We start from the raw sequence: 27,766 nt of genomic DNA on the forward strand, positions 1-27,766 counted from the left end.
GACTATGTAAATTCAAAAATCCGTTTTTAAAAAATAGTCACGATATTCGATTTCATTTTAATACATTCTTGGGCTCTACGCCACTTCTGGAAAGTAAATACAATGAGATAAATCAAAAGTTTTGGTGGCGGTGCTTGGCATCTTGAGAAAGATGGATACTTCGGCGTCATTGTCTATTAGAAATATTGGCGGAGGTGCTCTGCATTCTATGGGTGTTTAATCTCTGTTCCGTTCATTTCTTCTAGGCGATATGTTCCATCGCGTATCACTTGCCGGACTCGATATGGCCCCTCCCTGTTTGGCCCAAGTACTCCAGCTCCGTACACCTGTGTGTTCTGGAATACCTTCCTTAAGACAAGGCTTCCTTCAATAAAACATCGGGCCTTGACGTTTGAGTTGTAGTGCTTCTCAATGATTCTCTTTTGGGCGGCCATACGGGTGAACGCTTTGACCCTCATTTCTTCAATTACGTCCAACTCCATTCTGAGCGCCTCATTGTTGTTTTCCTCATCAAAGGGTCCCATTCGAAAAGTTGGAATCCCAATCTCGACTGAGATGACAGCTTCAACTCTGTAGCTGAGTGAGAATGGGGTTTCACCTGTCGCAGTTCGAGCTGTTGTTCGATAGGCTCAAAGGATGAGGGGAAGCTCGTCGGCCCATGCACCTTTTTTTTTCCTCTAGCTTCTTTTTTAATGTCTCTTTGATAGTCTTGTTTACCGCTTCAACTTGGCCATTCGCCTGTGGGTGGCGTGGTGATGAGAATGTCTTGTTGATCTTTAGTTGTTCGCATATCTCCCTGACCTTTTTGTTATCAAATTGACAGCCGTTGTCGGTGATTATGGAGGCAGGGATACCGTGACGACAGATGATCGATCGCCACATGAAGTTGGTTGTGTTGGCTTCTGTGATTTTTGCCAAAGGCTCTGCTTCTACCCATTTGGTAAAGTAATCTATTGCCATAATTGCGTAGACTCGTTGTCCTGATGCCATGGGTAGTTTTCCGATTATGTCCGCACCCCACTTGGCAAACGGTCGAGCAGCGAGGATGGGGCACAACGGTGTCGGGGGTCATCTTGGGATGTGCGAGAACCGCTGACATTTGTCATATTTTCTAGCAAGATCGAATGCATCTTTCTTAAGTGTGGGCCAGAAGTAACCTTGTTTTAGGGTTTTTAGCTTCAGAGATTGTCCTGCGGAATGGTTTCCGCAAATTCCTTCGTGTATTTCCCTTAAGACGTAATTGGCCTTGTCCTCGTCTAAGCACCGAAGGAGTGGCTGTGAAAATTCACTTTTGTATAGTGTGGTTCCTTGTAGAACGTACCTTTGTGCTTGGTATTTAATTATCTTAGCTTCTGCTCGATCGGCTGAAAGGATATCATTGCGAAGATAGTCTACAACGTGTGTCATCCAGTTTGACTTTAGATTGCCTTCAATCGTGTTCACTTCCTCCTTCTTGATTGATGGGTGCATCAAGGTTTCTACATGTATTTTCCCGAGATTTTCGTTGTCAGCTCCAGATGCTATCCGAGCCAGAGCATCTGCTTCAGCATTTGAGTCACGGGGGACTCGGGTGATCTCGTACCATGAGACATTCTTTAATCAGAGTCTAGCTTCTTTGAGATACGCGACCATGTTTTCCTCTTTTGCTTGGTACTCGCTCGCCTTTGATCTGGTTGACGATAAGCAGAGAATCGCAGTAAATTTTAAGGTTAACTACCCCGAGCTTTCGAGCTATCTCAAGCCCAGCCAATAAGGCCTCATATTCGGCCTCGTTGTTTGAGGCTTTGAATTGGAAATGGATTGCGTATTTCAATTTTTCTCCTTCTGGGTTGACAAATACGATTCCGGCTCCGGATCCGCGGATGTTAGATGCTCCGTCCACGTGGAGGCACCACATGGGCCCGTCTGGGGTAGTTTTCATTTTCTTTGATGCCTCTGGATTTTCAGCGTCTCTTTCGCATTGGTGGAGGCTCACGTCATACATGAATTCAACTATAAAGTCGGCAACAACTTGTCCATTGATTGCAACCTTTGGCCGGAACTCTACCCCGTATTCCTCTAATTCTTGAGTTCCTTTTCTGCAAGGCTTTCTTGATTGGGTATTTTGTCCTTACCATGATCTGGTGCGCTTGAAAATACGGTCGAAGTTTTCTTGCCGCCACTGTCAAAGCAAGGGCTAACTTCTCTATCTCTGGATATCGAGTTTCTGCATCTAGGAGAGCCTTGCTTATGTAGTATATAGGCCATTGCATTCTTTCTTCTTCTCGGACGAGGACCCCGCTTACTGCTCTAGCAGACACCGAGAGATATAGGAACAGGATCTCGCCGTCCCTTGGCTTTGCTAGGAGTGGCGGCGTGGAAAAATAAGTCTTCAGGTCTTGAAACGCTGCCTCGCATTCGTTGCTCCAGACGAAGTTATTTCCTCCTTTGATGGCCTGGAAAAAAGGTAGGCAACGGTCTGTTGCCTTGGAAACAAAACGAATCAGTGCGGCTATAGGTCCAATGAGGCTTTGGACTTCTTTTTCCTTCGTGGGGGATCTCATATCCAATAGGGCCTGGATCTTATCAGGATTAGCCTCTATTCCTCGCTGATTGACTATGAATCCCAAGAATTTTCCAGATTCAACCCCAAACACACATTTGTTTGGATTCAGCTTCATCTTGTATCTTTGGAGGAGTGCAAATGTTTCCTTTAGATCGTTGACATGGTCTGGTACCTTAAGACTCTTGACGAGCATGTCGTCGACATAGACTTCCATAGTTTTCCCGATTTGTTTTGTGAACATTTGGTTTACTAGGCGTTGATATGTGGCTCCAACATTTTTTTAACCCAAATGGCATCACCTTATAGCAAAAAAGTCATCAGTCGGTGGTGAATGTGGTCTTGAGTTCGTCAGGTTTATGCATTCTTATTTGGTTGTATCCGGAATATGCATCCATGAAACTCATGAGTTCGTGCCCAGCAGTAGAATCGACCAACTGGTCGATTTTTGGCAGGGGAAAACAGTCTTTTGGGCACGCCTTGTTGAGGTCGGTATAGTCAATGCATATTCGCCACTTCCCATTGGATTTCTTCACCATGACCACATTTGAGACCCATTTGGGGAACTTGGCTTCGTGGATGAATTTGGCATCGATTAGTTTTTCTACTTCCTCGTTGATCACGAGGTATCTTTCGGGGTTGAAAGATCTTCGTTTTTGGATTTTTCCCGCTTATCCATGAAGCACATTGAGACGGTGTGCAATGATCTCTGGGTCGATTCTAGGCATGTCTGTGTATGTCTATGCTAATACATCTTTGTGCTCTCTAAGGAATGCCCCCAGCTGATCTCTTAATTCGGTAGATAGGTGTGCTCCGATCTTGACAACTTGTTCGGGCTTGTCGTCGTTGAGTATTACAAAGGAGAGGTCACTTGATGCTTCCACCTTCTTAGTGTCAGCTTCTTCCCTTGGGTCAAGGTCTTCAAACGTCTGGGCCTTGTGGATCTCGTTTGGAAGATCTTTTTTTGATCTGGTATATAGTCTCTATCATTTCATCACATTCCTCAGTGATACCGAATTTTCTGTTGCGTGATCCCTGGACGTAGCACATTCTTGAATCAGCCTGATTTCCTTTCATTACCCCGATTCCCGACGGTGTCAAAAACTTCATGAGAAGATGGTATGTCAAGGTGATCGCGCAAAGTTTGTTGAGTGTTGGTCGACCGATGATGATGTTGTGGGTGGAAGAACGATCCACAATCAGGAAGTCAACCAGTCGCATGGTTTGAGCTTCTCCATCCGTTCCAAGAGTAACTGGGAGAGTGATGGATCCCTCCGTATAGACTCGCTCCCCGGCGAACCCGAATAGTGGAGTTTTGACTGGGGTCAAGTGGATCTCACTGAGGTTCATCCATTCAAGAGCTGTTTTGAACAGGATGTCGGCCGAGCTTTCATTGTCAATGAGGATCCTCTTTACCATGTTGTTAGCCACTTGCGCTTTCATGACAATCATATCATTGTGTAGGTGCATTACTCTAAGAGCTTCTTCTTCAGTGAAGTGGATTGTCTCATACGGAGTGGTCGGCCATTTACTTTCGGTAAGGTTGATGTGATAGGCATGGGCTTCTCCGGTTGCTGCCCGTGCATAACTCTTCTGCTCATTTGCGGTGTCCCCTGTTTCGGGTCCCCCAAATATGGTCGTCACAATGTTAAGCGGGCATTTTCCGTGATCCCTTGGGCACCGCGATTGTCGTTGTCGGTGGTGGGCCTTTTTCCGCTATCATGTTGTTTTGTTTAAGCTGCATGTCTTCTTTCAGTGGCGCCTGGATTAGCGACCATCATTAGAACGAAGTCTTTTAATTTCCCGTCTTGAATGAGGTCTTCAATTTGCCTCTTGAGTTGTATGCAGTCGGCGGTGAGATGACCATGATCTTTATAGAATTCGCAATACTTCCTTTTGTCTCGCATGAATAGGTCCTTATACATGGGCTGCAGGTTTCTGAACATGTTCTTGTGTAACAAAAAGATTCTGTCTGGTGTGGTGGTAAGTGGAGTAAAGTTTGCGTTTCTTTGGAACTTTTCGACAAGCAGGGTTCGTGTGTTTGACGTAGGGCGAGCATTTGAGACTGCGACTATTGTAGCACAGTTCTTTTTCCTACACGAGTCGCTGTCGAATTCGTCGTCTTCTCTCTGGCGGCTCCCCCTTTCACCAACCTTTCGACTATCGAGATATTCGTCAACATAGATGTGTTGAGTAGCGCGAGTGATAAGTTCCGACATGGTCGTCGGTCGTTGTTTTACTAGCGATATAAGGAAGTTTCCAGTCCTTAGCCCGTCGATGAATGCGAAAATAGAATCGTTGTCATCGTAATCGTCTTTGTTCGATTCTTCGATAAACCTATTCAAGTAGTGTTGAAGGGTTTCGTGGTTTCCTTGCTTGATGGTTAAGAGATACGACTTTTCTTTCCTTCGAATGCGTGATGCGACGAAACGTGTGAGAAATTTTTCTTGGAGGTCTTCGAAGGATTGGATCGATCCCCGTTTAAGCCTTTGAAACCACTCGAATGCGGTTCCAGTGAGCGTGAGACAGAATGCTTGACACATTGTTGAGGGTGTCTGTCCTGCCATCTTCATGTTTATTTGATATTGGTGGATATGGTAGAGCGGATCGGTGCTTCCATCGTAAAGTGCCATGTTAGGTGGGCGAAAATTTCCTACGACGTCTTCGGCAAGTACATTAGCAGCAAATGGCGAGGCTACGCCTTCAATCATGTTTCTCACGATCGGGGTCATGGTCTGTGCTGCATGCAACTCTCGGATTTCCTCTCTCAACATGTTGAACATGTTAGTTACTTCATCACTTCCAGCATGTGTAGTGGCAGGCGCAAATCTGGTAGTACGTTCTCTCTCGTTCGATACTTGATCGATTAGAGTGATATGTGCTGCAGATGGCGTCGCCGTAATTGGTGGGGCGACCTCTTGTGCTCCGCGTGTTTCGGGGGCAGCTTGGCGTCTCGGGATCTCCCATCGAGCATTGAGGTGGCATCGTAGATCCACGTTAGGCTCTAGACATCATGGCGACCTTGTACGCCGTGGTGGAGAAAACCTCATGACGTCCCCCGCTATCTGCTACCTATTCTCCATGTTCCAATCGATCGAAAGAAGACCTTTGTGATTCGGCTCCGACCTCTGCGACGGAGCGGGCGGCCTGTGGGATATTTATGTGTTGTCTGTCGATGCCTAAGTTCTGCGGTGTACGTCGGGCTGGCTCCCGGGCGGTTCTCTGTTCCGTCTGGTGGTGGCAGCCGATGTCTCGGATACTTGGGTCAGGGTCGTCGTCTTGTCTGCCTTCGAGGTTAGCATTTTTCCTTTGTTCCCGTCTTTGACCCCCGGAGTTAGCGTTTTCCGGGTGTCCATCTCTTGTTTGGGCATGTAAAGTCATGACCCTTTCATCTCGACCTCTTGCGAACTCACTTTCCAGTAAATAAAGACTATCTTCGAGGTGCCTCATGCGGTCATCCTGTTCGATGAAGACGACATTGGGGGCGGGAATTCTCACATCGGTGGTACTCGGGTGTGGCGAAGGTGTGATTCTTGTTGCCGGGATGACGCTTGGCGGCGATATGTCTTGGGTTTGACCATTTCTAGCTTGAGTTCGGGACCGTGTATGAAGTGCTACGCTTTCTTCCCGTTGTGGGGGATTATTTCCGGAAGCGGCGGCGAGGTTGGACATCTCGCGAGAGATTTCCTTGTGTCGCCTCTTGAGTTTAGGATTCCTAGACGGACATTAACTTTCCTGCTGAGAAGAAAAGAATTGCTGGCGGGAATGTCGTGGTTGTTCTCGAGATCCCCTTCCTCTAGCGCCAAAATGTTCATGCGATTTCTCGGATAACATTCACGGGACACGCGTCGAGGTGTCGAGCTTGTGACGTGTCTCGTTTTTAGGTTACGAGCGTCGAATCTCCTACGGCTTCGGGGCATCGTAACGAGTTTGAATATCTTGAGCGCCACGACTGCGAAGATGCCTTCGGGAATTCGAGGAGGGCGGTGTGGTTTGCCTTGGAATTCGTCTCTTCGTCTCCGTTCTTAGTGTTATCACAATTCGATTCTTTTTATTTTGCCTGTAAAAAATATATATAGAGGAAACGAGCTAGAGGGGGCGCAGAGAACTTATATCCGTCGCTCTAACCTCATATTTACCTCTGTTAATCGAGCTAGATGGGGCGCGAAAAATTTATTTCCATCGCTCCGACCTCACTTTTACCTCTAATTTCTTATAAATGTGAATCTTGAATTTGCATTAGGCTTATAATTCTTTTTTTTTTTTTTTTGCTTTCAAATTTGTACCTCTCTCTCTCTCTCTCTTTTTTTTTTTTTTCCTTTTCTCTTCCGTCGTTCCTCCCCCTTTTTTGGTTCTGATTGTGTAGTATTTAGAGGCTCTAAGACTTCATTCCCATTTGCTTTGAGACTCCTTTATTATTATTTTTATATATTTTTTCTAAGCAATCATCATGAAGAAAATTGTGATATGGGGTTTACCTTGTGTCACGTAGGGTAGATATAGTGTGTACATGATGAGTGAGTGTACACAAATTTTGGACATAATTGAGTTGATTTTATGGGGTCCTACCAATTAAGCACGTAAGAGTGTAAGGGAGTTGATGGGGTTTATGTATCTTATTTGAAACATTTCTCTTATCAACTTGGACCATATCACAACATTTACCAAACATTTTTATTTTTATTTTTTATGAATATTTTTTTTCCTTATTGAGAATGATGCTCTTATATGAATGACCTATATCGTGTCCAACGGTACTTCATATTTTCAAATATTTCTCCCGCTTTCTTTATAAACCATTCCACTCGAGCCACAACACTTGTAAATGAAAAAAAGACATAGGATGCTAGCAAAAAAAGAAAAAAAGACAAAGGAGAGTACTTTATCGTGGTCTCGGTCTCGGTCTCATCCATCATATAGTACTAGCTTAACCAGAAATGCGAATCGAAACACAGTTGATGAGTTTATTACCGAAATACCATCGACCCACAACACCAACAAAACGTCAAAAACTCACATTTTCCAATGCTTGATTCAAATTCAAACATACATTTCTTTTTCTTCTTCCCAATTCCTATAACTTGAAAACTACAATAAATTTCAAACTCTCTTAATCTCTGGTCTCTAAACTCTCTCCACCATGATAACAGGGTGCAAGAAATCTTCAATTCCTCGCCAATCCTCGCACAACTCGCTCCACAGAATCCCCTTCAACGAGCTCCGGCACAACCGTAGCAACAGCGAAGGATGTTGCAACGCCAAAGAGAGCTCAAAGAAGAAGCCCTGCAACGAAAAAGAGAATCTGATTCCTGGCGGGAAGGCGATCTTCAAACCCTCGTCGCTCCAGCTGTGCATGCAGATGAACGAGCCCGAGAAGAGCTTCTTCGGCGGGTCCAGAGCTTGGGAGCCTAGCGAGTCCGATCACTCGAGCTCTCTCAAGATCTGGGACTACTCCGACTCCGAGGCCGCTCCGGCTTCGTCTTGGTCCACGCTTCCCAACAAGTGAGTCTCAATTTCGAATTTGGTGATGAATTGTTTGGTTTTAGTTTTTGACTCGGTAATTAATGGTGTTTTTTTTTTTTTTTTTTTTTTTTTTTTTTTTCTTCAGGTCTTTGCTGTTTAGACCGTTGCCTTTGGATATCGGAAGGTGTACTTGTGTAATTGTTAAGGAAGCTTCCTCGGAATTAGGCTCTTTCTACTCTCTGTATACCAATGTAAGCTCTCTTTCTCTCTCTCTCACAAAATCTTTGTCTGTTAAGTATAGTAGTCATAATTAGACATTTCTTTCTGATATCTATTCTTGTAATTAACTAAATTTAATGTGTCCTTTGGTCTCACTCATCTTTCGACGGTGTTCTTTATAGCTTTGGGGACCAATTTGCAACGAAATATGTGGATTGAGCTTTGTTTAGTCTAGTCGTCTTATGTATTATTAGTTATATTTGAAGTATAGTGAAATTTGTTTTCCCTATATATCCTCACACTTTCAAACAAAGGAAAGTGGTATTGGTTGTGTTAGAATTTAAAAGCGGCTTGACTACTTATATCCAATAGGTATCATGACAAAGACCCAAACTTGTCAATGTTCAGTGATCTTTAAACACTGATATAACTGTGTAAATACTGTTCAATATCAGCAGTTCTTTTGTTTGTCAAGATCTTCGAATTTTCTCACTCTGTTAGATGTCAACGTTTATTCATTTTGTTGTTTGAAAGCACATGAAGTGTAATTTCTCAATCATTTCGTCTGCTTGATGATACCGTCCGAATTTCATCTAATGATTAACTGAGATTTGAGTAGCCCCAATTCGATGTCACCATCAACAGTTATTTAATTACTTTTTCGAAATGTTTTCATGTTGTAGGAAGGTAGTGGCCGGCAGGACAGGAAACTAGCCGTTGCAAAGCATAGGCGTCGCAATGGAAAATCCGAGTTTACAATTGCTCAGACTACGCAGGGACTGTTGCGTTGCTCCGACGATAGCTTTCTCGGGACTATTTCTGCCAACTTGATGGGCTCGAAATATCAGATTTGGGATCAGGTTTCGAGAATCATTCTCTTCCGAATCAAAGCTCCATAAAATTAAATTACAAACCTTTTTTCTCAACTTCATTTTGCATCACGTTTCGGATTCAGGGTCTGGCCCACAAAGAGTCTAAATCGCTTGTCGCCGCGGTAGCGTAAGTCTTTATACGCCTCTCTCTAAGTTTACTCTTTATGTCCGCTTGTATTTATTTAATTCATAGCTACTTGTTTGTTCTTTTCTCAATGTGTTTGTAGATTTGTACCAACGATCACCACTTGGACTGGAAATTATAGAAGTATGACCGCATTTGTAGCGAAACACCAGTCAATTCAACTGAAGAGTACTACCAAGGTTGGTTTATTTATATTGAGAAATATCACAAAATAATTACGCTTGACAAACTTTTATCAGCAAAATAACCAAAGTTTCTTATTTTCTCAAATTTAAATGGGATAAGGCTTTTTATGTAGCAATTGACTTGTTGTCTAACAAATGTGGCTCTTTGGCTTGTTTCGCAAAATCTAACAGCTATGTTATAAGCTGTAACACCTTTTTTTATTTATTTATTTTTATTTCTTTATGTTTCTTGCAACTTTGATTTCACACTATTCATCTACATTTAGGTTTTTCTGCTAAATTTATCTATGTTGTGTTCATGTTGGAAAAAGGTGCAACAACACATAAAGGGGATGCCAAAAGACTGGGAAGGAAAAAAGGTCAAAGTTCACAGGCTGTGCTCAAGGGTTCCACAGTACAACAGCGTAAGAAGAACAAAGTGACCTGTGTTTAGCCTTAAAAGCGCATTTCGTGTTTGTTAACCATTAATCTTTATTTCAGTTTTCGGGGCAATACGAGTTAGACTTTAGAGACAAGGGAAGAGTCGGCCTTCGGATACAAAGCTCAGTGAAGAATTTCCAGTTGACTATGGAGGTACGCGTGGTTGCTTTACATGACAAAGCTCACTTGGTTTTAAATGCTCACTCTCTGTCTTTCTATCAATTTGATTAGGAGAGTGGAAAGCAAACAATTCTACAGCTTGGAAGAATCGGAAAGTCAAAATATGTGATGGATTACAGGTACCGTCTCGTTCAACCTGCTTCATATTGTGTGTTTTTGTCGGACCATAAGAAACAATGAGAACAAAAGAAGTCCAAATTATGATTTGTGTTTCTTGTCTTCCACTGCAGATATCCTTTGACAGGCTACCAAGCATTTTGTATATGTCTGGCTTCCATTGATACAAAGCTATGTTGCACCGTGTAACCTTAGTCTTGTAGTTCAACCTCTGAACACAAGCTACTCATTTTTTTTTAAAACCGTTCTATGTAATTAGCTTTGCTTTTGATGGACTGGTTTGTGTGACTTCTGATCGTTCATATTGAAGCTGTAGAACTTTTGCTTTAAATAGATCAGCGTAGGTAGAGACTTCGTCATGTACATCGACTCGAGGTTAAGCCACATTTTCGCCACTGATTCCTCTATGATCACCTTGCTTAGGATCTTATCGCTAAGACTCAAGATGATTGCATTCTTCGCCTTTTTCAGAATTTCTTGCTTTCGATCTGATGTCAGAGATTCCGACATCTTTGATTCGCCTTTTAGAGCTTCACCAAGCCCTAGATTTTGAGATGCGCCTCCATCTTGATCTTACATAGAATGAAGTCATTCTTGTCATCGAACTTCTTGATGTCAGATTTGAAATTTGCCATCGTTGGAATTTGATCATGGATTCGTCGATGTGAAATTTCAGGACTCGTTGATGCGAAGTAATGCTTGTGAGTTATGAGCTAAGATGAGAACTAATGCTTATACCAACACGGAATAACGAAATCAACGCGAAAATTAACAAATCAAACATAACACATAAATAACTTCCTACGTAAGCAATCTAGATTGATTTTAGTGCCATTAACTAAAAAAGGATAAAGACACGAGAAATTTTATATTGGTTCGGATCAAAATGATCCTAATCCAGTCAGGGCACGAAAACCCTATTGGTTCCACAATCACTTCAATTACACGCGAATATACAAAATTGAGATCCAAAGAATATTTTCTAAAGCTTGATCACAATCCGATCAATGCTTGTTCTTCTCTCTCTAAAAACTCTCTCTTGAAAGTCTCAATTCTTTTCTCTATTTACAACTCACAAATGAACACAATGAAATTGATACCAAATGTTGGACGAGTTGCTATGTCATTTATATGTAGTTGAGTAGTTGAAGGCTTGAACCAATTTTGTTGCTCCTAACAGAACTGATGACGTGTCAAGTGACTCGTATTGCGCGCGTGTGATGTGGATGACCACACACTCCACTCATTTTCTTCTTCCACTTCGAGGCCACTCAACCTGCCGCCACCACCTTCTCATGCTGACATCATCTTGCTCGATCTTTGCTGTGTTCGCCTACCTAGTTGTGATGTCTTCCACGACCTTGGTGGTCGCCGAGCTCAAAATCCCCTGGTACAATGTCTAGAACAGCTCCCATTCGGTTTTGGTCCGGGCCGGACTTCGTCGACGTATCAGGTCAGGGCCTAGTCCTCTGCTCTAGCCTCCCTCCGCCACTCAAGGAGCCGAGCCGCATGTGCACGAAGTTAATATCCGAGAAGGTGAATTTCTTGCTTTCCAAAGGAGGATCATCCTGGGGGATCATAGTGAACTCATTCCACTGCTTTGAATTTAAAGCTATTAATGTCGTCAATGGAGGTAGGGTTTCCAACTCTCTCTATAATGTCATCCCAATAGGACCTATCGACGGGTGTCCTCGTCTGGAGAAGGAAAGCTACATGGCGTGGCTGGACGATCAACCGGTGGGTTCGATGGTGTACGTGAGCTTCGGAAGCAGAACCGCCATGTCCAAGGAGCAGATTAGAGAGCTCTGGAAGAGGCTGGGGAGAATGGGTATGAGGTTTTAGTGGGTTCTCAAGACCTGGAAGGTCGACAAAGACGAGGAATAAGAAGAGACTAAAAATCTTCTTGGTGGATAGTCGGCGTGGGGTTTTAGTGGGTTCTCAAGACCTCAAAGGTCGACAAAGACGAGGAAGAAGAAGAGACCAAAAATCTTATTGGCTGTAAGTTGTCGTCTGAGAAAGATTTTGTGTTAGAGGGTGGGTGAGGCAAGCAGATGCCGCGCATTGAGGGCGTTCCTAAGCCTCTACGGGTGGAACTCAGTGGCAGAGGCGGCACAGAAGAGAGTTCTGATGGTGGCCTGGATGATTCACAACGACCAGAGTTTGAACGCAGAGGCGGTGAAGAGGACGGGACTCAGGGTCTGGCCCAAGGGATTGGGATAAGAGGCGCCGGTGTCCGACAATGAGATCGGGGGCAAGACAGGAGAAGCTGTGGGGGATGAGAAGCTCAAGGAAACAGCTCGGAAGATCGGTCGCGATGTTGAGAATGTTGTCGCTCTCGGGAACCTCTGACAAGGCAATCGGAGGGGTCTTAGAGTATCTACAACATAGAGATGTCTACTACACAACGATCTTGCCCTCCGTCCCCGAAAGCCGGAGTGTTAAGCTGTACAAGAACTACAAAATCCTAAAATCGCGAGGATCTATTCGTCCATCGTCGTTGTGAGCTTCACAAATTTGAAGATGTTGTAGAGCTTCTTGACCTTCTCTCTGCGTCGGAACACTCCCCCGCGACCCCTCTCACATCGATGAAGGTGATCGGAGTAGTCTCCTCCATCCACGGCGGCGACGAAAACAGTTAATCCAATTAACTTACCATTTCTATTATCATCGGAGGCAGGCGATTTCGTTGGCAGTTTGGGTTGCGAAACCCTAGCTCTCTTGCAAGAACGCAACGAAAAGAAGACGGAGCCAAATCTGGCGGCGTCGAAGTCAATCTCGTGTCGTTCAAGTCTTCGAAGACTGAGAGAGACGATGTTGGAGCTCTGGAGTCGCAGATTTCGCAGTTGGGATTGTTGTAAAGGTTGATGAAAGTGCAGGTCTTGCGAGACTATTTCGGGACCGAGAACAACAAAAAAGCAGCGTCGGCTGTTGTAGAAGGGTATAATTTGTATATTTTATTGTTAGATTTGAGTTTGAGCTATTTACTCAATTAAACTCATAGTTGGATTATAATTTTAAAGGTGCGGCTTAATTTAGGCTTAATTTGGCTAAATACATGACCCGCCCTTTATTTCTTATGTCATATATCTCAGTGTCTATGTATTAAGAGTCAAAGTGCTATATAGCATCCTTGTCATAATCACGACACCATTACTACAATATTACAACTGCATGAAACTTGAGGTTACAAATACAAAATATATATATAAATAAAATTAAAACATAAATTAATCAATTGTGTCCTTAATTTTTCAACACCCTCTCCACCGGTCAAATCCCCAACAACTCCATATCTCATTTTTTTTTTCTCTCCCCAATATTCATACCCCAATAATCCTATATATTCATATACCTTAAAACCCTAAACTGTCTAGCTAGCAAAAACCTGAAAATGATGAATCTGATCAACCTATTACCATTATCGTCACAAAAGCAATTAATCTTCCTACTAGTGCTGCTTACAAAATCATCATCATCATCGCATGCTCACGATGACGAACCCAACCTAGAGCTGTACATGCACGACGTCCTCGGGACCACTGCGAAGCCGGTCACCGGCCTCCTAGGCATGGTCTACACCGGCCAGATGGCATTCTCTAAGCCTGCCAGCACGACGGCCGGCTCAGGGTTGGCGGGGACGACGTCGTTCTTCCGGTCCCACCGTGGCTCCGACGGGCTGGGCTTGGGGTTCGGGACTGTGACGGTGATCGACGATGCATTGACGGCCCGGCCAGAGGTGGGGTCGCAGGTGGTGGGCCGGGCACGAGGAGTGTACGTGGCGGGCTCTGGGGCCGCCACAATGGCATTCACGGTGGTGATGGAGGGAGGGGAATACGGAGACAGCGTCAACCTTTTCGGTGTCTTCGTCATCGGAAACCGCGAAAAAACGACGTCGCGTTTGGCTGTCGTCGGAGGGACTGGGAAGTTCAGGAATGTCGGTGGATTTGCTGGGATTAGGTCTCTTGTTCCTCTTCCTGGTCAACGCTCCGAGACTTTGCTCAGAATTAGAGTTCATTTCAGATAGCTTATAACAATTTTATTCTAAAACGAGGTATTATTATTATTTGGATAAGTTCGAGAAATTTGTTTTACGCATAACTTAGTTTTTATCATTATAATATAATATAGTTTTGAGGTCTATAAGCTAAAATTATAGTTTTCTGATATAGGTTGTCAACTGATATAATTAGACAATAGCTTAACAAATCCATCAAGATTCAAGATCATACCATCTACGGTTTGTTTAATCTTTAACTAGCTATGGTCTCAAATTAATGATTTTAAATATTCCTTTAGTTTTTATTTTAGATTATTTTCTTACTATTAGTTTATAGAAATGTCATAATAGAAATAGAACACAATGGATTTTTCACGATAATTTTTTTTTTCCGCAGTGAAAATTCACATGCCCATTTCCACGACAGACAACTATAGGTTTCCCAACTCTCTATCACTCATAATCAAACATCATGGGTTCTCCCAACTATCATCTATTAGAACTAAATGACCATTTTTTTTTCCTAAGATTGTGAATATTGCATTTAAATAACCTATTAAAAAAAGTTGTTATGCAAATCTGAATTTGAATCTTCTTGTTTGTGTAGTAAGTTATTTATATAGAAAAACTAGTAATCATAACACAAACTTTAAAAGAAGAATGAATGTTTCTTTTTATTGATTTACTTCAACATGTAATGCAGTTGTATTTAAAAATACTTATTAAAGTTAAAGTAAATATATCAATACATTTGGGCACTAAGCCCAATAATGAACATGGAGAGTATGTGCTCACATACTGTCTATATTAATAGACACTCTTTCACGATTGTTGGTACCAAGGTTTAAAATTCCATTTTCGTTGCCGTTTCGAGCCTCCTGATTTACGGAAAATCGTCATATCGATGGAAAAACGAACGGAAAAATTGTGGAAAAGGGCAAGCGAAATGCCGTTTTCGATGGAAAATCGACGTGCCGACGGAAAACCGAACGAAAAAAATGCGGCAAAATATATTTAAAATATATACATGTAATATATATACATTGTACGTAATACATATATATTTTTCAATTTTTAAACATACATAAAAGAAAATACATTATGTATATAATCTTTTTTAATAGAAAATTGTGTATATTATATATATATATATATATAATATTTTATAAATGTGTAAAATTTAAAACGACAGCAAAATATGTTATTTCACTAAAGAATTATAACGGATGATTTTATTTTTATATTTATATAATGTCACTAAATTAAAGTGATGTTTATGTTATTTCACATTTTGATTTTATTTTGCGGAGCAAAATATGCATGACATGCTAGTATGGGATGATCATGCTCCATGGATGTCCATGTCCCTCAGCCCATGCTAGCTTTACAGTCTCAAAATTAATAACATATCATAAATTAAGGAAATTATGACTTTGTTTTAATTTTTTTCGCTACAGAATTCACTCCTTTTTTCAAGAATATTAATGGAATTTATTAAATCCATTTGTCTCTCACATGTCACACCACCACAAATGTCTTTAATGCATAATTTTTGACACTTGGGGAAAAGTAAATTTACTATTCTTGTTACTCTCTCTCTCTCTCTCTCTCTCTCTCTCTCTCTCTCTCTCTCTCTCTCTCTCTCTCTCTCTCTCTCTTCATCTAAACTTTTACTTATAGACTTGTAATCCTTTTCTCTATCCTTCTCTCTCTAAACGGGTTTTGGTCTCTTCTTCACTGATACACTACGAATTATATCAATCCAAATTCCTCACTCGCCGGAAAAAATGGTGGTTCGCCGGAAAAAAATGGAGTTTCTTCGGAAGTCCTCCAAAAAATCTAAATATATATATATATATATATATATATATATATTTAATAGAATCGTCACATTACAAACAACATTCATGAAGGAAATTATATGAAAAAAGGAATCATTTTACCCCGAAAAATGAAGATTTAAACTTTTGGATTTTCGTTTTTTTTTCTTTTTCTCCGACTTTCGTCGAAAATCCCGAGCATTCTACAGCTTGTATGCTACGTTTTGACCGAAAATTGACGGTCGTTTTCGTCCAAAACGGTATGTCGTTTCCACGATATTCAAACGACAAATATGAAGGAAACAACATTTTACTCTATCGCCGGCCGTTAGCTCACCGGAAACGATTTTCTCCCGAAAATTCCAGAAAATTCGCCGGCATTTTAAACCATGGTTGGTACATGGCTTCGTCATCAATGACTCGGGCCCAATTTTGAAAGCCCACTTTGAGGATACATAGAAAATCAGGGACACATCATCAGCTCGGCGAAGATAGAATGATGCTCAAATCGAGCTGGGACCAATAAATGCACCTCGATAACGACCCAATTGGTATGAGTTGAATTTGAAGCATATATTTGTAATTGACACATTGATTAAAGAATGTCGTCATTAATAACAAATAATTTATGAATATGCATTAATTATGATAACGTTGATAAAAATGAGTATATATGCATGTATCGAGGCCTGAAGAATGGGGTGGCAATTCTACTCAATACTTGTATTACATTCTCGATTATTCAATATAATTCTCTCTATTTTCGTTCATATTAGTTCTTTCAATTTCAATATATTTTCTCTATTCTTCGATCACAATTTCAATATCTCATGACAAGAATTTAGCCTATTTCATAATATAAAATAAAATATAATTAACCTAATATTTGTGATTGTTGATTCGGAATATCCACATCAATAACGATTCAGTAAATATAATTTATATAACTTCTAGAGTGGAGTTTTGGGATTTGAGTGGAAAATCACTAAGACTTGACGAAACAAAAGAAAAAGGGGAAACTTTGTATTTTATCTAATTCGTGTTTATCTCAACTTTGAGTTAATATGTCATAATCCCCGAGTTGACTCTGATAAAATGAATTAGAATCCAGTTGTAATAAATATATATTTATATTTGATTACAAGCTCACAATTGTGGGTGTTGAGATTTACGCCCACAAGAAGATGTGGTGGACACACATTACACTATGTCATTTATAATTAGTATGTGTAATGCTAATTTATATATTGATAAAGTCAAAGTTAGTATGTTCTCAATAGCATGTGCTTATATATTTATTAGTCTACATCCTAAAAACTACTCACAACGTAAGAAGATTCAAGTACAGACTTGCACCTCTTCTAAGTAAGTTTAAAACTGACTTTTCAAAATCTAAGGATCAAAAAGACAATCGAAATTAAGTATTGATTGTTAGGCAAGCTATTGATGTATGATCTTTAGATATAGATAGTTGTGACCCTATGGCTAGCTATCTCCTAAATATCTTAAATGTAGATATTGAATTAGACCAATGAATTTTCAAGGCTACATTTGTAATTATCTCAACCCGGAAGTAAGACATAATTGTTCTTGTGATACTTCAATTCACTTAGCTTGTCAATGAGTGAGGTCCTAATTGGTGGATCAATACCTGAACAGTTAGTGATATAACTTTGTCTTGTTGGACCCGTGAGACTCACATATATGGAATTTGTGTGCAAGATTTTTGTAATGCAATATATATCACATGATATGCTTTGTTCGTGTTTTCGAACTAAGTTAAAAAATAAATCAGCTTTGAACTTAAGTTACTTCTCAACTCGAAATGAATTTTGGTCCAAATTTTCGTCCCACAGACTCACGAGTTAAGATGACAAGCCCAATGGATTTATCCATAGTGGTCGTATGTCACTTGATAGATTAAGGCAAATAGTTATCTCATAATGACAAGTGTAATTTCTTCATTAGTTTGAAACTTTTGTAGGAGATTGATGATGTGTCAAACAATGAATGTGTCATGAATTTATTTCACTTATATGGTTTTGCAAATTAATTTTATAAAAATATAATGGACTAGGCCACTCGAAACATTAACATTGCTATATAACCAACATTTCAAATATAGCCACTGAATTTGAGGTGGCAAAGTTAATTCTGCTATATTTTGGATTTTTGTATACTGTTAAATGGTTACTTTGCAAAATTAATTTAAACTTGGCTATTTATCAAAATTTAAGTTGGTATGTGGCTAGTTAGCTACAAAACCCATAATTTTATAAGGCCAAATTACTTAAAAGAAAGTGACTAATAGGTTGTTACAAAATGACACTTGTAATTTCTTCATTAATCTGAAATTTTGAAGAGATTTAATTATGTGTCAACTCAATATTAAGTCATGACTTAATTTGAGGAGTTTTGGTCGTGTATTATGAGTCTAAGAAGGGTTTGAACTCAGCCAAGGTGGTCTAATAGAGTTCCTTAAGGTGATGATCACTTAACAACTTGCAAGATTCAAACTAGTTTAAATTTTAACTACGTAAAGGCAACGAGAGAGAGAGAGAGAGAGAGAGAGAGAGAGAGAGAGAGAGAGAGAGAGAGAGAGGAGTTAATTAATTCATTTGAATTCATTTCTTTTGAGTGATGGTCGTGCTTTCCCCTCTCTCATGTTCTTGAAAGCCAGACATAGTATTTTTGTTTTAGTGGTTTCGAAATTTTGATTCATAACCTTATGTTCACTTAAGCCCACACTTGATATTCTACGCTTTTTGAGTTTATATTGTTGAATCCTACTCGTGGTTGTTTGGTGTACCTGAGGAGTTCTTGAAGCTTTGCTCCAGAGGACATGAAGAGAATTCTCTTATACTTGCATTGTTTTTCCTCTTATGGTTTCTATGAATGTGTTAGATAAAATATAGATTTTTTGAAATTCTGCAATGCTAGATATGTTCTTAAATTGTTCTTAAACCCAAATTCATGTTCCAGCAGTTTGACGAAAACAATTTTCGGTTTTGTAAAAGAATCTTTTACGGAAACGTCAGTAGTGATAAGTAACTCAAAAAATATTCATTGGATTTGAATGGGCTTAAGGGCGCATTCAAATTTATAGTATACAGTTTCAACAATTGCTTATTGCATGGGAACTATCATGAAGAACTACATGCTTCATTATGGAGCTTATAGAAACATTTACCCTTTGTGGGCTCTTGTAAAATATTTCTAAGAGTTTCCATTACCTTTCCACTATGGGCATCTAAACTTGAGTCGAGAATTTATGTAATTCAATATCATATTTAAAGACAAATTTTTTTGTTGTTATTTTTTTCCGAATTGAATTTGTTGCCTTCAAGAAATGCGTCTGGGTACAATCCAGGAAAACTCAATTACCAGTCGAGCCAAGTTAATTAAGCTTGAAATACAAGCAAACAAAATGAGGAATCAATCATGGTTTTGTGAACACATCAGAAACTTGGACTTTGGTTTGTATGTATTTGATTCTAAGAAAGTTTGACTTTGATGCAATCTTTTCTCTTACCAAATGTTCGTCAATCTCGATGTGCTTTGTTCCCCTATGAAACACTAGATTAGACGCTCACAGTTGAGAGTCGGGTGAGATGCCGAGCTCTTAGAACGAGCGCAGCCAAACATTATTTATGGTCTAGTCAACTTAAGGTGTTGAAGAGATCCGAATGTACTTGTGCAGGTTGATGGTTTATTTGATCAAAATCATCTTGGTAAAGCTGCACATATTGGAGTTGGACAAGTGTTTGTTGTGAACATGTTGACTTTGTTGAGAAGCTCCTAGATGAGCTCTTGCTCTGTGAAAAAGAGATCTAATCCATATGGAGAGACTTCAAAAGTCTAGAGAGAAGTTCACTTAATCCTAGATTTCCAGTGTGAATGACCTATCAAGATCAACAATGGCCTTAGATATGAGGGTTGAATAATTTCATAGTGACTAGGATGTAGCATGTGTACATAAGCAAGAAAATCGATACCTATTTTTCTTGAAGCCATACTGAAGAAGAGCTTTGCTGGTCATACCAGGCTCTAGGAGTCTGTCGAAGAACATAAAATGCTTTCTTAAGTCGACACTCATGAGCTGGTTTTATTCACATTTTAAAATCAAGGGATACTTGAGTAATTATAAACATGAAACTCGAGGAAATATATAATATTATTAAAAACTCAAGGTTTGGATGCAGCATTTGACTAGAACTCAGAAGATACACATGTTTTTTTCATTTGAATGTAATTGCTTGTGAGATATTCACTACAAATGTAATTCTAGATACGTTCATGATTTCATAGACTGTATTATCTAAAAATCAGGTAATAAAATAATGTGTTGATGGGCATAATTATTTTTACCTTCCTTACTCAAGATTGCAGTAAAATCTGCTTTACATGGTACAAATCTCAACAATTTCATCATCATCTAGCTATTACCCGCACTCACCTAAAATGATGTAGGGAGAGACAATTTATTCTCCATTGTTTAGGAAACTTGTTTTAGGATACGGAATGAAAGAGAAGAAGAAGAAGAAGAATGAAGAAAATAAAAATTTGAAGATAAGAAATGATGTTTGATTCAGAAATACATCTATACAATCCAACACTATATGAGAACACGGATTTAAATACCAACAAAAGGATGTACACGAGGAGCCAAACAGAAGAACTCGAAATCCTAGCCGCGGCTGCGAAGAGACAAGTCACAATCAAAGAATTCTCTTACGGCCCGGACTTGGATCATTCGAGTGAGATTGTCAAGTTGGTCTAAATTATGCTGCCAATGGTTCTTCCAACACTGCATTAACAAAGAAATCGGAATCAACTTTAGGAATTGAGAGAGAGAGAGAGAGAGAGAGAGAGAGAGAGAGAGAGAGAGAGAGACCTTTTCTGTTTGAGGGAGCTTCAGAGGGAATTTCTGCAGCAAGTGGCACTTTAGTGGGCACATCGGGAAGGTCCAGTGTATTATCATCAGCCGATGGCAAAGGTGCAGGAACTTCAGGCATGTCTTGAACAGAGATCTGAAAATAACATAAAACGAATCAACAAAACTTGCATAACAGAGCTACCACATGTCGGCTTGGTTCAGTATCAGCTTGACATAGGCAATACATGTTATCACACAAAATGCATTAAAATGTTTGTATTCAGAACAAAGCAGTGCCTATTGTATTAATTTGTTTTTCCTTTTAGAGGGGAATGAAGAACAAAGTACACGCAATAAGATTCAATATTGTTTATACTTGATCTTGTTGCAGCTTGTTCAAAAGTACACGCAATAAGATTCAATATTGTTTATACTTGATCTTGCTGCAGCTTGTTCAAGGAAGAAAGAAGGGATAGAAACAAAAAAAAAAGAGGTAAGAGTAAAGATGTCATAGTTAAATCCAACCAGCATGCCCTTCATTCTAAATTTATCGGGTCAACAACTGAATTAAAAACAATTTTGGTTTGTTGAATACACTGAAATATATGTAGAAAGAAGGTAAGAGAAGCAGATTTAATGTGGGTCTACCTCATGTTTTGTGAAAGTTTATAAGTCAGAACATCAATGGCACAATTGAAAATAGGCACTTTAACCGTATTTAGTTTAGTGAAAAATATTGGATGTTAGGTACATTAGAACAACTTAATTACACTGCTACGGCAATGAAATACGAGAAAATCACAAGGTAAAACAATGGACAAATTTTGCTAACCGAATCGGTACAAAAGTAGAATAGACAAACCTCTGTTTCTAAGTTGTCAAATTCAGCTAATATCTCCTCTTCGTCCTCTGCTGATAATTGCTCGCCCAAGATTGCATTTATTTCCTACCGGGATTACAAATGTCAATTAATAAGCAATCAGATCCCCGAAGAAACAAAGAAACCAAAACATGAACCCCTCAAATCTACTTGCAAATCACAAAAAGGATTGCTAGTGGTGATATCAGATTTATTCCTTATTGAAAGTTTTTAAAGATGTTCAACGACATTGGAAAAATAAATAAAATTGATGAATAATAAATAAGGTCAAACTCACTTCTTGATAAGCCTTAGCTTCGGCGGTGTCATCCATCAGTTTCTGAACATCCTCGAGGTTGACTTCACTTTGCAAAGCTTTAAGCGCCTCATTACCAGTCTTCAAACTCTCAAAAACAGCCTTTTGCTTGCTTGCCAGTTCAATATCTTGCAACTAACCAATCACGTACTTGATTAGCCACCAATTCAGGGGTAAACCAAATGAATTTGGATTTTCAGGGAAAATAGTGGCTGAATGACTACGCAAGTGGCATTTTCGTCCTTAAAACTGATTTCCAAGAATAATAGTCCTTAAACTAATAATAATTTAGCATTCAAGTCCTTTTCCAAACTACTCATTGTTTTAACTGAAATCTATCTCCTAAGGAACATAAAACATAGTTGTCAACTTAAATGAGTTGTTAATTTCATAGAAAACACTAATTCAGCTTTAATCCAAGTATCTAAACAAACAATTTTGGATTGTTACAAAACATTTGTGCTTTTATAAACCGTATTGAAATTATAAACATGTATAGCTTTTCAAATATGCTTTAATTTGCTGGGTTTTTTTAAAATTTATTTATGAAAACAACTAAAATGCTATAAAAGGAATAGTTCAATGAAACTATTTTGCTCATAATTTACGGACCAGAACGCCAAACACACAATATTTGAGGGACTATTTGCGTAAAAAAAAGCCAGTGAATTTTCCATATGATATCGAGCAATGAATATTCTTATCCGTGAAATATAAAGGAGAATGAAGGGAATAAAGGCAATGCATAGATTTCTTGAAAAAGAATCGATCACCTGTTGCTCGACGTTGATGACCCAGGCATCGACTTTCTTCAACAACTCTTCTTGTGTTTTTTTCTTTTTCAATGCTAAAAGCGCTCTGTCTTTTTTCTTTTCACGAATCAAGTCTCTTGCAGCTTGCATTTCTGCTTCAATGACGGCATCGAGCTAGAACAAATTTCACATCAAAATTTTAAAGTCCACAAAATTAGAGAAGACTTTGCTATCATAAGACTCGATAGAAATTTGAATTTCCAAATTTCAACAGGCGTTTCAACAGCTAAAGGGAAAGCTGTGATCCCTATAAGAAGGCCGAAACCAAAAATTGGACATTCACATCTTGACACTCAGCATATATTCACTACATTATTTATTTTTTGTATATATAATTAAAATCAGAAACCCAGCAAACATTAAAGACGTAGCAAGCAGCAAAAACAATAAAATGACAAGGCTATATGTCGATTCAAGTGATGAATAGAAAATTGTTTAAGGACTAGTTTTGTGCTAATTCAAATTTAAGATTTTTGTGGGAAGTGTTAAAAACTTATTTGAGAACACATTGCAGAAGAAGAAAAAATTTGCATCCCTTCAGATTAAAAAAGATAAGGTCATGATAATGTATTATACTAAGCAATACTAAGTCCAGTCGTTTTTGTCCGAGGAGAACACTTCGGTCTAACCCAAGAATCTATTGAAGAGAAAATGAGAAACACTCTCAAAAGAGAGAATTGACCCAATAAAATGTCACCATATATATTAAAAAAAATATAAAAATAAAACAAAACAAAAAATTAACAAGCTTCAGGGTTCAAACTTTAAACATGAGTAAAGCCGAATAAGGCACCATTAACTTAAAAATCCCTTAAAACACTCTTTTCGTTAAGCATGATTGCTACCATACTTCTTTTCAATTAATTTAAAGAAAGAAAAAAATTACTCCAAGCAACTATTCCAGATAATTAAACCAAATTCAATCTTGAAAGTCGGGAAATAAATACTTCACTTGGCACTAGTTTGACACTGTGTGGGCTCAAACAGAGAATCCTTTTAATCTATCATTTTAAATTCCTAATGGAAAAATATATGGGGTAAACACAGGAAAACGCAACACTGCTAGTTCTCAATTCATATCTTCTTTCTTTTCTGTGGAATTTTATTGCCATCTTAATCATCACCAAGGAAAGCACCAGCTTACACAGAATATATTACCGAAGAAAATCAAAGAGAAGATATCCGAATTTGCGTCAATTCAAGCGGATTCAAAATTAATAGTCGTGTGGTTTGGTTTATAAGGGAAATAAGAATCGCCATCGCAGCTTCTTCTCGTTGTTGCATCAAGCGAATGGGAAATAATAATTAATAAACGAACAGGATTAAAACGATCCGCTTTCAAAAACCCAAATTTATTAAAAAAAAAAATTAAGATTCGAAAACCATTACCTGTTGTTGATATTGAGCAAGTTTGCGTCTCTGGGTTTTGAGAGTGAGAATAGCTCGATCAACATCGGTGATCTTTGGCTTCTTCACGAACAAATTGCCCATCTTTACGTTAGCCCTCTTCTCTTTCTTGGGAACTTTCTCTCCTATTTACAAATCAATTGAACAGAAGATATAGCTAGTCTGAATCTGTTTTGCAGACTTCCATCAAAAAAAAAAAATCTGTTTTGCAGACCGATATATAAGATGTACTTTAAAGTTGACTGCTCTCTAATCTCTATTCTATTTCAGTTATTTCGCCATCAATTACCGTATCGTATAATCGTATTGGCTGACCAATGCTTTTTTTTTTTTAATATAATGTAAATTGTATAAAATAGCCCTGATTTTATTTATAAAATAAATGTCATTAACTTGGTGAGATATTAATAATTAGACTATTATTAATAAAAGATTGATAATTAAAATTTTTAATTCTTTTACAGAAATTTATGATATACCCATTTCAAAAGTAGTTTAGCAAATGTGGTACATGTTTGATGCCAAAATCGGCAAATAACTAAATCACAAATAACTGATGAGTTGAATATCGTTTATAATTTAATATGTGAATTTCAAAAAAATTCGTATAAGTATAAGATAAAGTCGAGATTAAATAAATAAATTGAAATGAAATAGAGATATACAAATAATTCGAAAATAATAAAGATATTATTAAGTGGGGATTTGGATTACAATAGTCGAACTCAACAATTTTTAAAAATAAGAAGTTGAACTATGAATTCTAATCGGGAGAGTACATGAAAGTGTGTGCATTTCTTCTAAGAGGAAATGAATTAATAGGCCGTTGAAGTTCGCTTTCTTAAACACTTGTCGACAATTCGTCTCATCGTGATACGTCTCCCAAGGTGACTGAACGGAGAATGAAGACGACGTGATCTCACATGACATGACACTGCTTGATACTTCGAATGAGATGATTGGGAGTTTGTCCAAAGATATGGGCCAGGCCCAAAAAAGATTATTTGGTCGGCTTATTTAATATTTTATTATTATCAAACGGCAATGACTTCGTCGTTTTGGATAAGGATGGCCGAGTTGGGCTAGATCGTTTTGGGCTCGAAATAGGCTTAAGGACCAATAGAAATCATATAAGGTGAGATCGAGTATAATAAATCAAGTTTGTTATGGTGTACCGAGTATAATATTTTATTTGTTTTATTATTTTTGCATGGGTCTCACGTGTTGTGTGCCTCAAGACACCACGTCACGATTATGTTTGACTTTCTCGCATCGAAGTTTGAGATTTTACAAGGGGTTCGAGGATTTTTTTACCATCCATTTCAGGTAAATCATTCTTGGGAAGTGGGCTTAAATTAGTTATATATAAGAAACCTCAAGGGTCACATTTCTCCCACACTATATGTTGATGCATTTTTTGCATCACATTTGCGACTCATGTACCACCAAGGAGTCCAAGTATGTACGTCGTGAAAAGGGGTGATTGCCTTTCCTTTGGTCTCAAAGGAGATGTCGCTATGGGGTCGAGACCAGATAAAAGCATCAAATCCAAAGATTCTTCTGGAACGGTCAACATGGTGGAGGTCAGTTCCTCGGTCGCAAGGAAAACTACGACTATGGGGACAAGCCCGATAAGGGTCGTGATTTCCAAGGAGCTTTGGAAAAGACCGTTCTCTTGGTGACGAACCTCCGAATAGCCTCCTTTAGGGGGTGGTTTGGCTCCTTCTTTCCTAAGTCAAGAGAGTTAGACAATTATGGAATGTGCCTCTCAAATAGACAAAGAGCTAGAGAATTGATTTCTACAAGCTCTTTAGTCACCATGAGAGGACATATAATATGACATTGAACATATGTATATGAAGACGTATGTAGATATACAAAAAAAGGGTTAAGAATGATTCTCCTAGAGAGAAAGGAAGGATACTGCTTCTCTTTTTGTGGTTGTGAGATAGAGAATATGTAGTAAAAATGGTAGATGAGAGATGTAGAGAAACATATAGTAAAAATGGTAGATGAGAGATGTAGATAAATATATAGTAAAAAAATAGATGAGAGATGTAGAGAGTAGAGTGGTAATTGTTGGAATTGATCTAGGGTTTAAGAAAAAGTTTAACGCTTCGGGTAAGCGGTGGAATTTAAAAAAATTTCTTTTGACAAGTAAAACGATTTTACTAACCTAGACAAAGATCAAGTACACGTAAATAAAAACTATTATGAGCATTATAATTTTACTAACCTTTTTAGAAGTTTGAACGTTGAGAAGCTATTGGAAAGTTGCAACATTCGTCTCCCCTCGCAGCACATCTCTCTTCTTTTCTCGGCAATACGAGTAACCACGACAGTTTCTATCACAAGAATCACTCGAGAGAAAATGAATTAGTGAGTGGGCACTTTTAAACACGACGACTCAAGAACAAGTCTTAAAGTCGAAGAGCTAAAAACGCTAGGTCAAATGAGGACCTAGGTACCAAAACAAAAACGAGAAGAACTTAGAGAGAGAAGGAGGAGGGGCGGCCAAGCTAGAGAGAAAAGCTCTCAAATCTCAAAAACTTGGAATGAATGAAATGAGAAGAATAAGGCCCCTATTTATAGGAGAGGCTTTACCTTCAATAAGGTAGTTTCCTCTTCTATAGAATATCACATATTCATGAGCAAAATTGCATTATTTCCCTTTCTTATTTGGGCGGCCAAGAGAGGTCTTCTAGAAGCAAAATTGTTTCCTCTTTTGCTTGCCTTCTCCTTGCCTTGGCCGATTCCCTCTTTCCTCATAGAGGAAATTTGTTTCCTCTTTTTCTTTTGGCAAGTATCTTCATACATTAATGCACAAAATAAACTCTCTTTCACACTAGGGCTGCACGAAATTTTATCTCCCATTCCCTTGGGTTGGACGGCCAAAAGGCTTCTAGAAAGCCTTTCTAGATTTTTCTTTACTTGTTCATGACAACATAAGAAAGGCTCATTAAGAATTTTCAAGTAAAATTCTATGAAATGAAATTAATTCACAAGGCTCAATGAAAACATCATGGCCGAGTGATTTAAGTCATCATATGACCATGTCAAAAAATTCATTGACATTCATTTCATTCTATGTCCAAAAGGATAAAATTACCCTTTAGACAATTTTCGTAAAACTTGTCTCGTTCTTGTTTTGACTTAGCTTCTAGTTTAACTATTCCTACTCGATATGATTTGTGACAGTGACCTCATGGATCCAAATGAACAAAGCTTGAGCTAAAATACTTGGACTCAAAAGTTCACAAACCTTTTCCAAGTTTAGCTTAATGCTAACTGACTCCACTAAAGAGTTGACACTGAGAATCTCTCGGTTCAAATGAATTTATTTTCTACTCAAGAATTCAACCTAATTGTAATGAGCGGATCCACTGAATATTATCTATGTTTACCCTTCATGAATATCATCAGCTAGTCGGGATTTACAAAATTACCATTTTACCCTTCTAGCTGTTATTTCCTCAACTCTTTTGTCGCTTGTGAATAAGTTAGAAACAATGTATTAACGAGGAGCTAACAAGTCA

General features: G+C 38.8%; 6 protein-coding genes and 1 pseudogene across 6 annotated transcripts; 3 read left to right on the forward strand and 4 right to left on the reverse strand.

Annotated features, from left to right (window-relative positions):
* Nucleotides 1-206: 206 nt before the first annotated feature.
* Nucleotides 207-960, reverse strand: LOC149402107 (uncharacterized). Its single transcript, XM_089608240.1, has 2 exons — nucleotides 665-960; nucleotides 207-576 (listed from the first exon to the last, which is right to left on the reverse strand). Exons 1-2 carry the CDS (start codon nucleotides 958-960, stop codon nucleotides 207-209), a joined length of 666 nt encoding a protein of 221 aa, XP_089464366.1.
* A 108-nt stretch (nucleotides 961-1,068) lies between these two features.
* Nucleotides 1,069-2,759, reverse strand: LOC149402108 (uncharacterized). The gene is made up of 3 exons (XM_089608241.1): nucleotides 2,048-2,759; nucleotides 1,655-1,992; nucleotides 1,069-1,593 (listed from the first exon to the last, which is right to left on the reverse strand). Exons 1-3 carry the CDS (start codon nucleotides 2,757-2,759, stop codon nucleotides 1,069-1,071), a joined length of 1,575 nt encoding a protein of 524 aa, XP_089464367.1.
* Nucleotides 2,760-3,282: 523 nt separating this feature from the next.
* LOC149402109 (uncharacterized) lies at nucleotides 3,283-5,274 on the reverse strand. Its single transcript, XM_089608243.1, has 3 exons — nucleotides 4,318-5,274; nucleotides 3,623-4,258; nucleotides 3,283-3,525 (listed from the first exon to the last, which is right to left on the reverse strand). The coding sequence occupies exons 1-3, from the start codon at nucleotides 5,272-5,274 to the stop codon at nucleotides 3,283-3,285; spliced, it is 1,836 nt and encodes a 611-aa protein (XP_089464369.1).
* A 2,270-nt stretch (nucleotides 5,275-7,544) lies between these two features.
* Nucleotides 7,545-10,813, forward strand: TLP8 (tubby like protein 8). The gene is made up of 9 exons (XM_089609401.1): nucleotides 7,545-8,044; nucleotides 8,151-8,256; nucleotides 8,908-9,084; nucleotides 9,180-9,223; nucleotides 9,324-9,420; nucleotides 9,738-9,830; nucleotides 9,907-9,999; nucleotides 10,078-10,145; nucleotides 10,257-10,813. Exons 1-9 carry the CDS (start codon nucleotides 7,683-7,685, stop codon nucleotides 10,330-10,332), a joined length of 1,116 nt encoding a protein of 371 aa, XP_089465527.1. The 5' UTR covers nucleotides 7,545-7,682; the 3' UTR covers nucleotides 10,333-10,813.
* A 725-nt stretch (nucleotides 10,814-11,538) lies between these two features.
* LOC149402111 (UDP-glycosyltransferase 708C1-like) lies at nucleotides 11,539-12,363 on the forward strand. Its single transcript, XM_089608244.1, has 2 exons — nucleotides 11,539-11,978; nucleotides 12,195-12,363. Exons 1-2 carry the CDS (start codon nucleotides 11,539-11,541, stop codon nucleotides 12,361-12,363), a joined length of 609 nt encoding a protein of 202 aa, XP_089464370.1.
* Nucleotides 12,364-13,536: 1,173 nt separating this feature from the next.
* On the forward strand, nucleotides 13,537-14,208 carry LOC149402112 (dirigent protein 18 pseudogene; annotated as a pseudogene).
* Nucleotides 14,209-20,507: 6,299 nt separating this feature from the next.
* LOC149402113 (vacuolar protein sorting-associated protein 20 homolog 1-like) lies at nucleotides 20,508-24,430 on the reverse strand. Its single transcript, XM_089608290.1, has 6 exons — nucleotides 24,213-24,430; nucleotides 22,785-22,937; nucleotides 21,994-22,146; nucleotides 21,699-21,782; nucleotides 20,855-20,990; nucleotides 20,508-20,767 (listed from the first exon to the last, which is right to left on the reverse strand). Exons 1-6 carry the CDS (start codon nucleotides 24,312-24,314, stop codon nucleotides 20,742-20,744), a joined length of 654 nt encoding a protein of 217 aa, XP_089464416.1. The 5' UTR covers nucleotides 24,315-24,430; the 3' UTR covers nucleotides 20,508-20,741.
* Between the last annotated feature and the right edge of the window lie 3,336 nt (nucleotides 24,431-27,766).

This window comes from Urtica dioica, chromosome 3 (genome assembly GCF_054948205.1).
Source record: "Urtica dioica subsp. dioica isolate 48M chromosome 3, U.dioica_male_clone48M_v1_H2, whole genome shotgun sequence".
Lineage (NCBI taxonomy): Eukaryota > Viridiplantae > Streptophyta > Magnoliopsida > Rosales > Urticaceae > Urtica > Urtica dioica.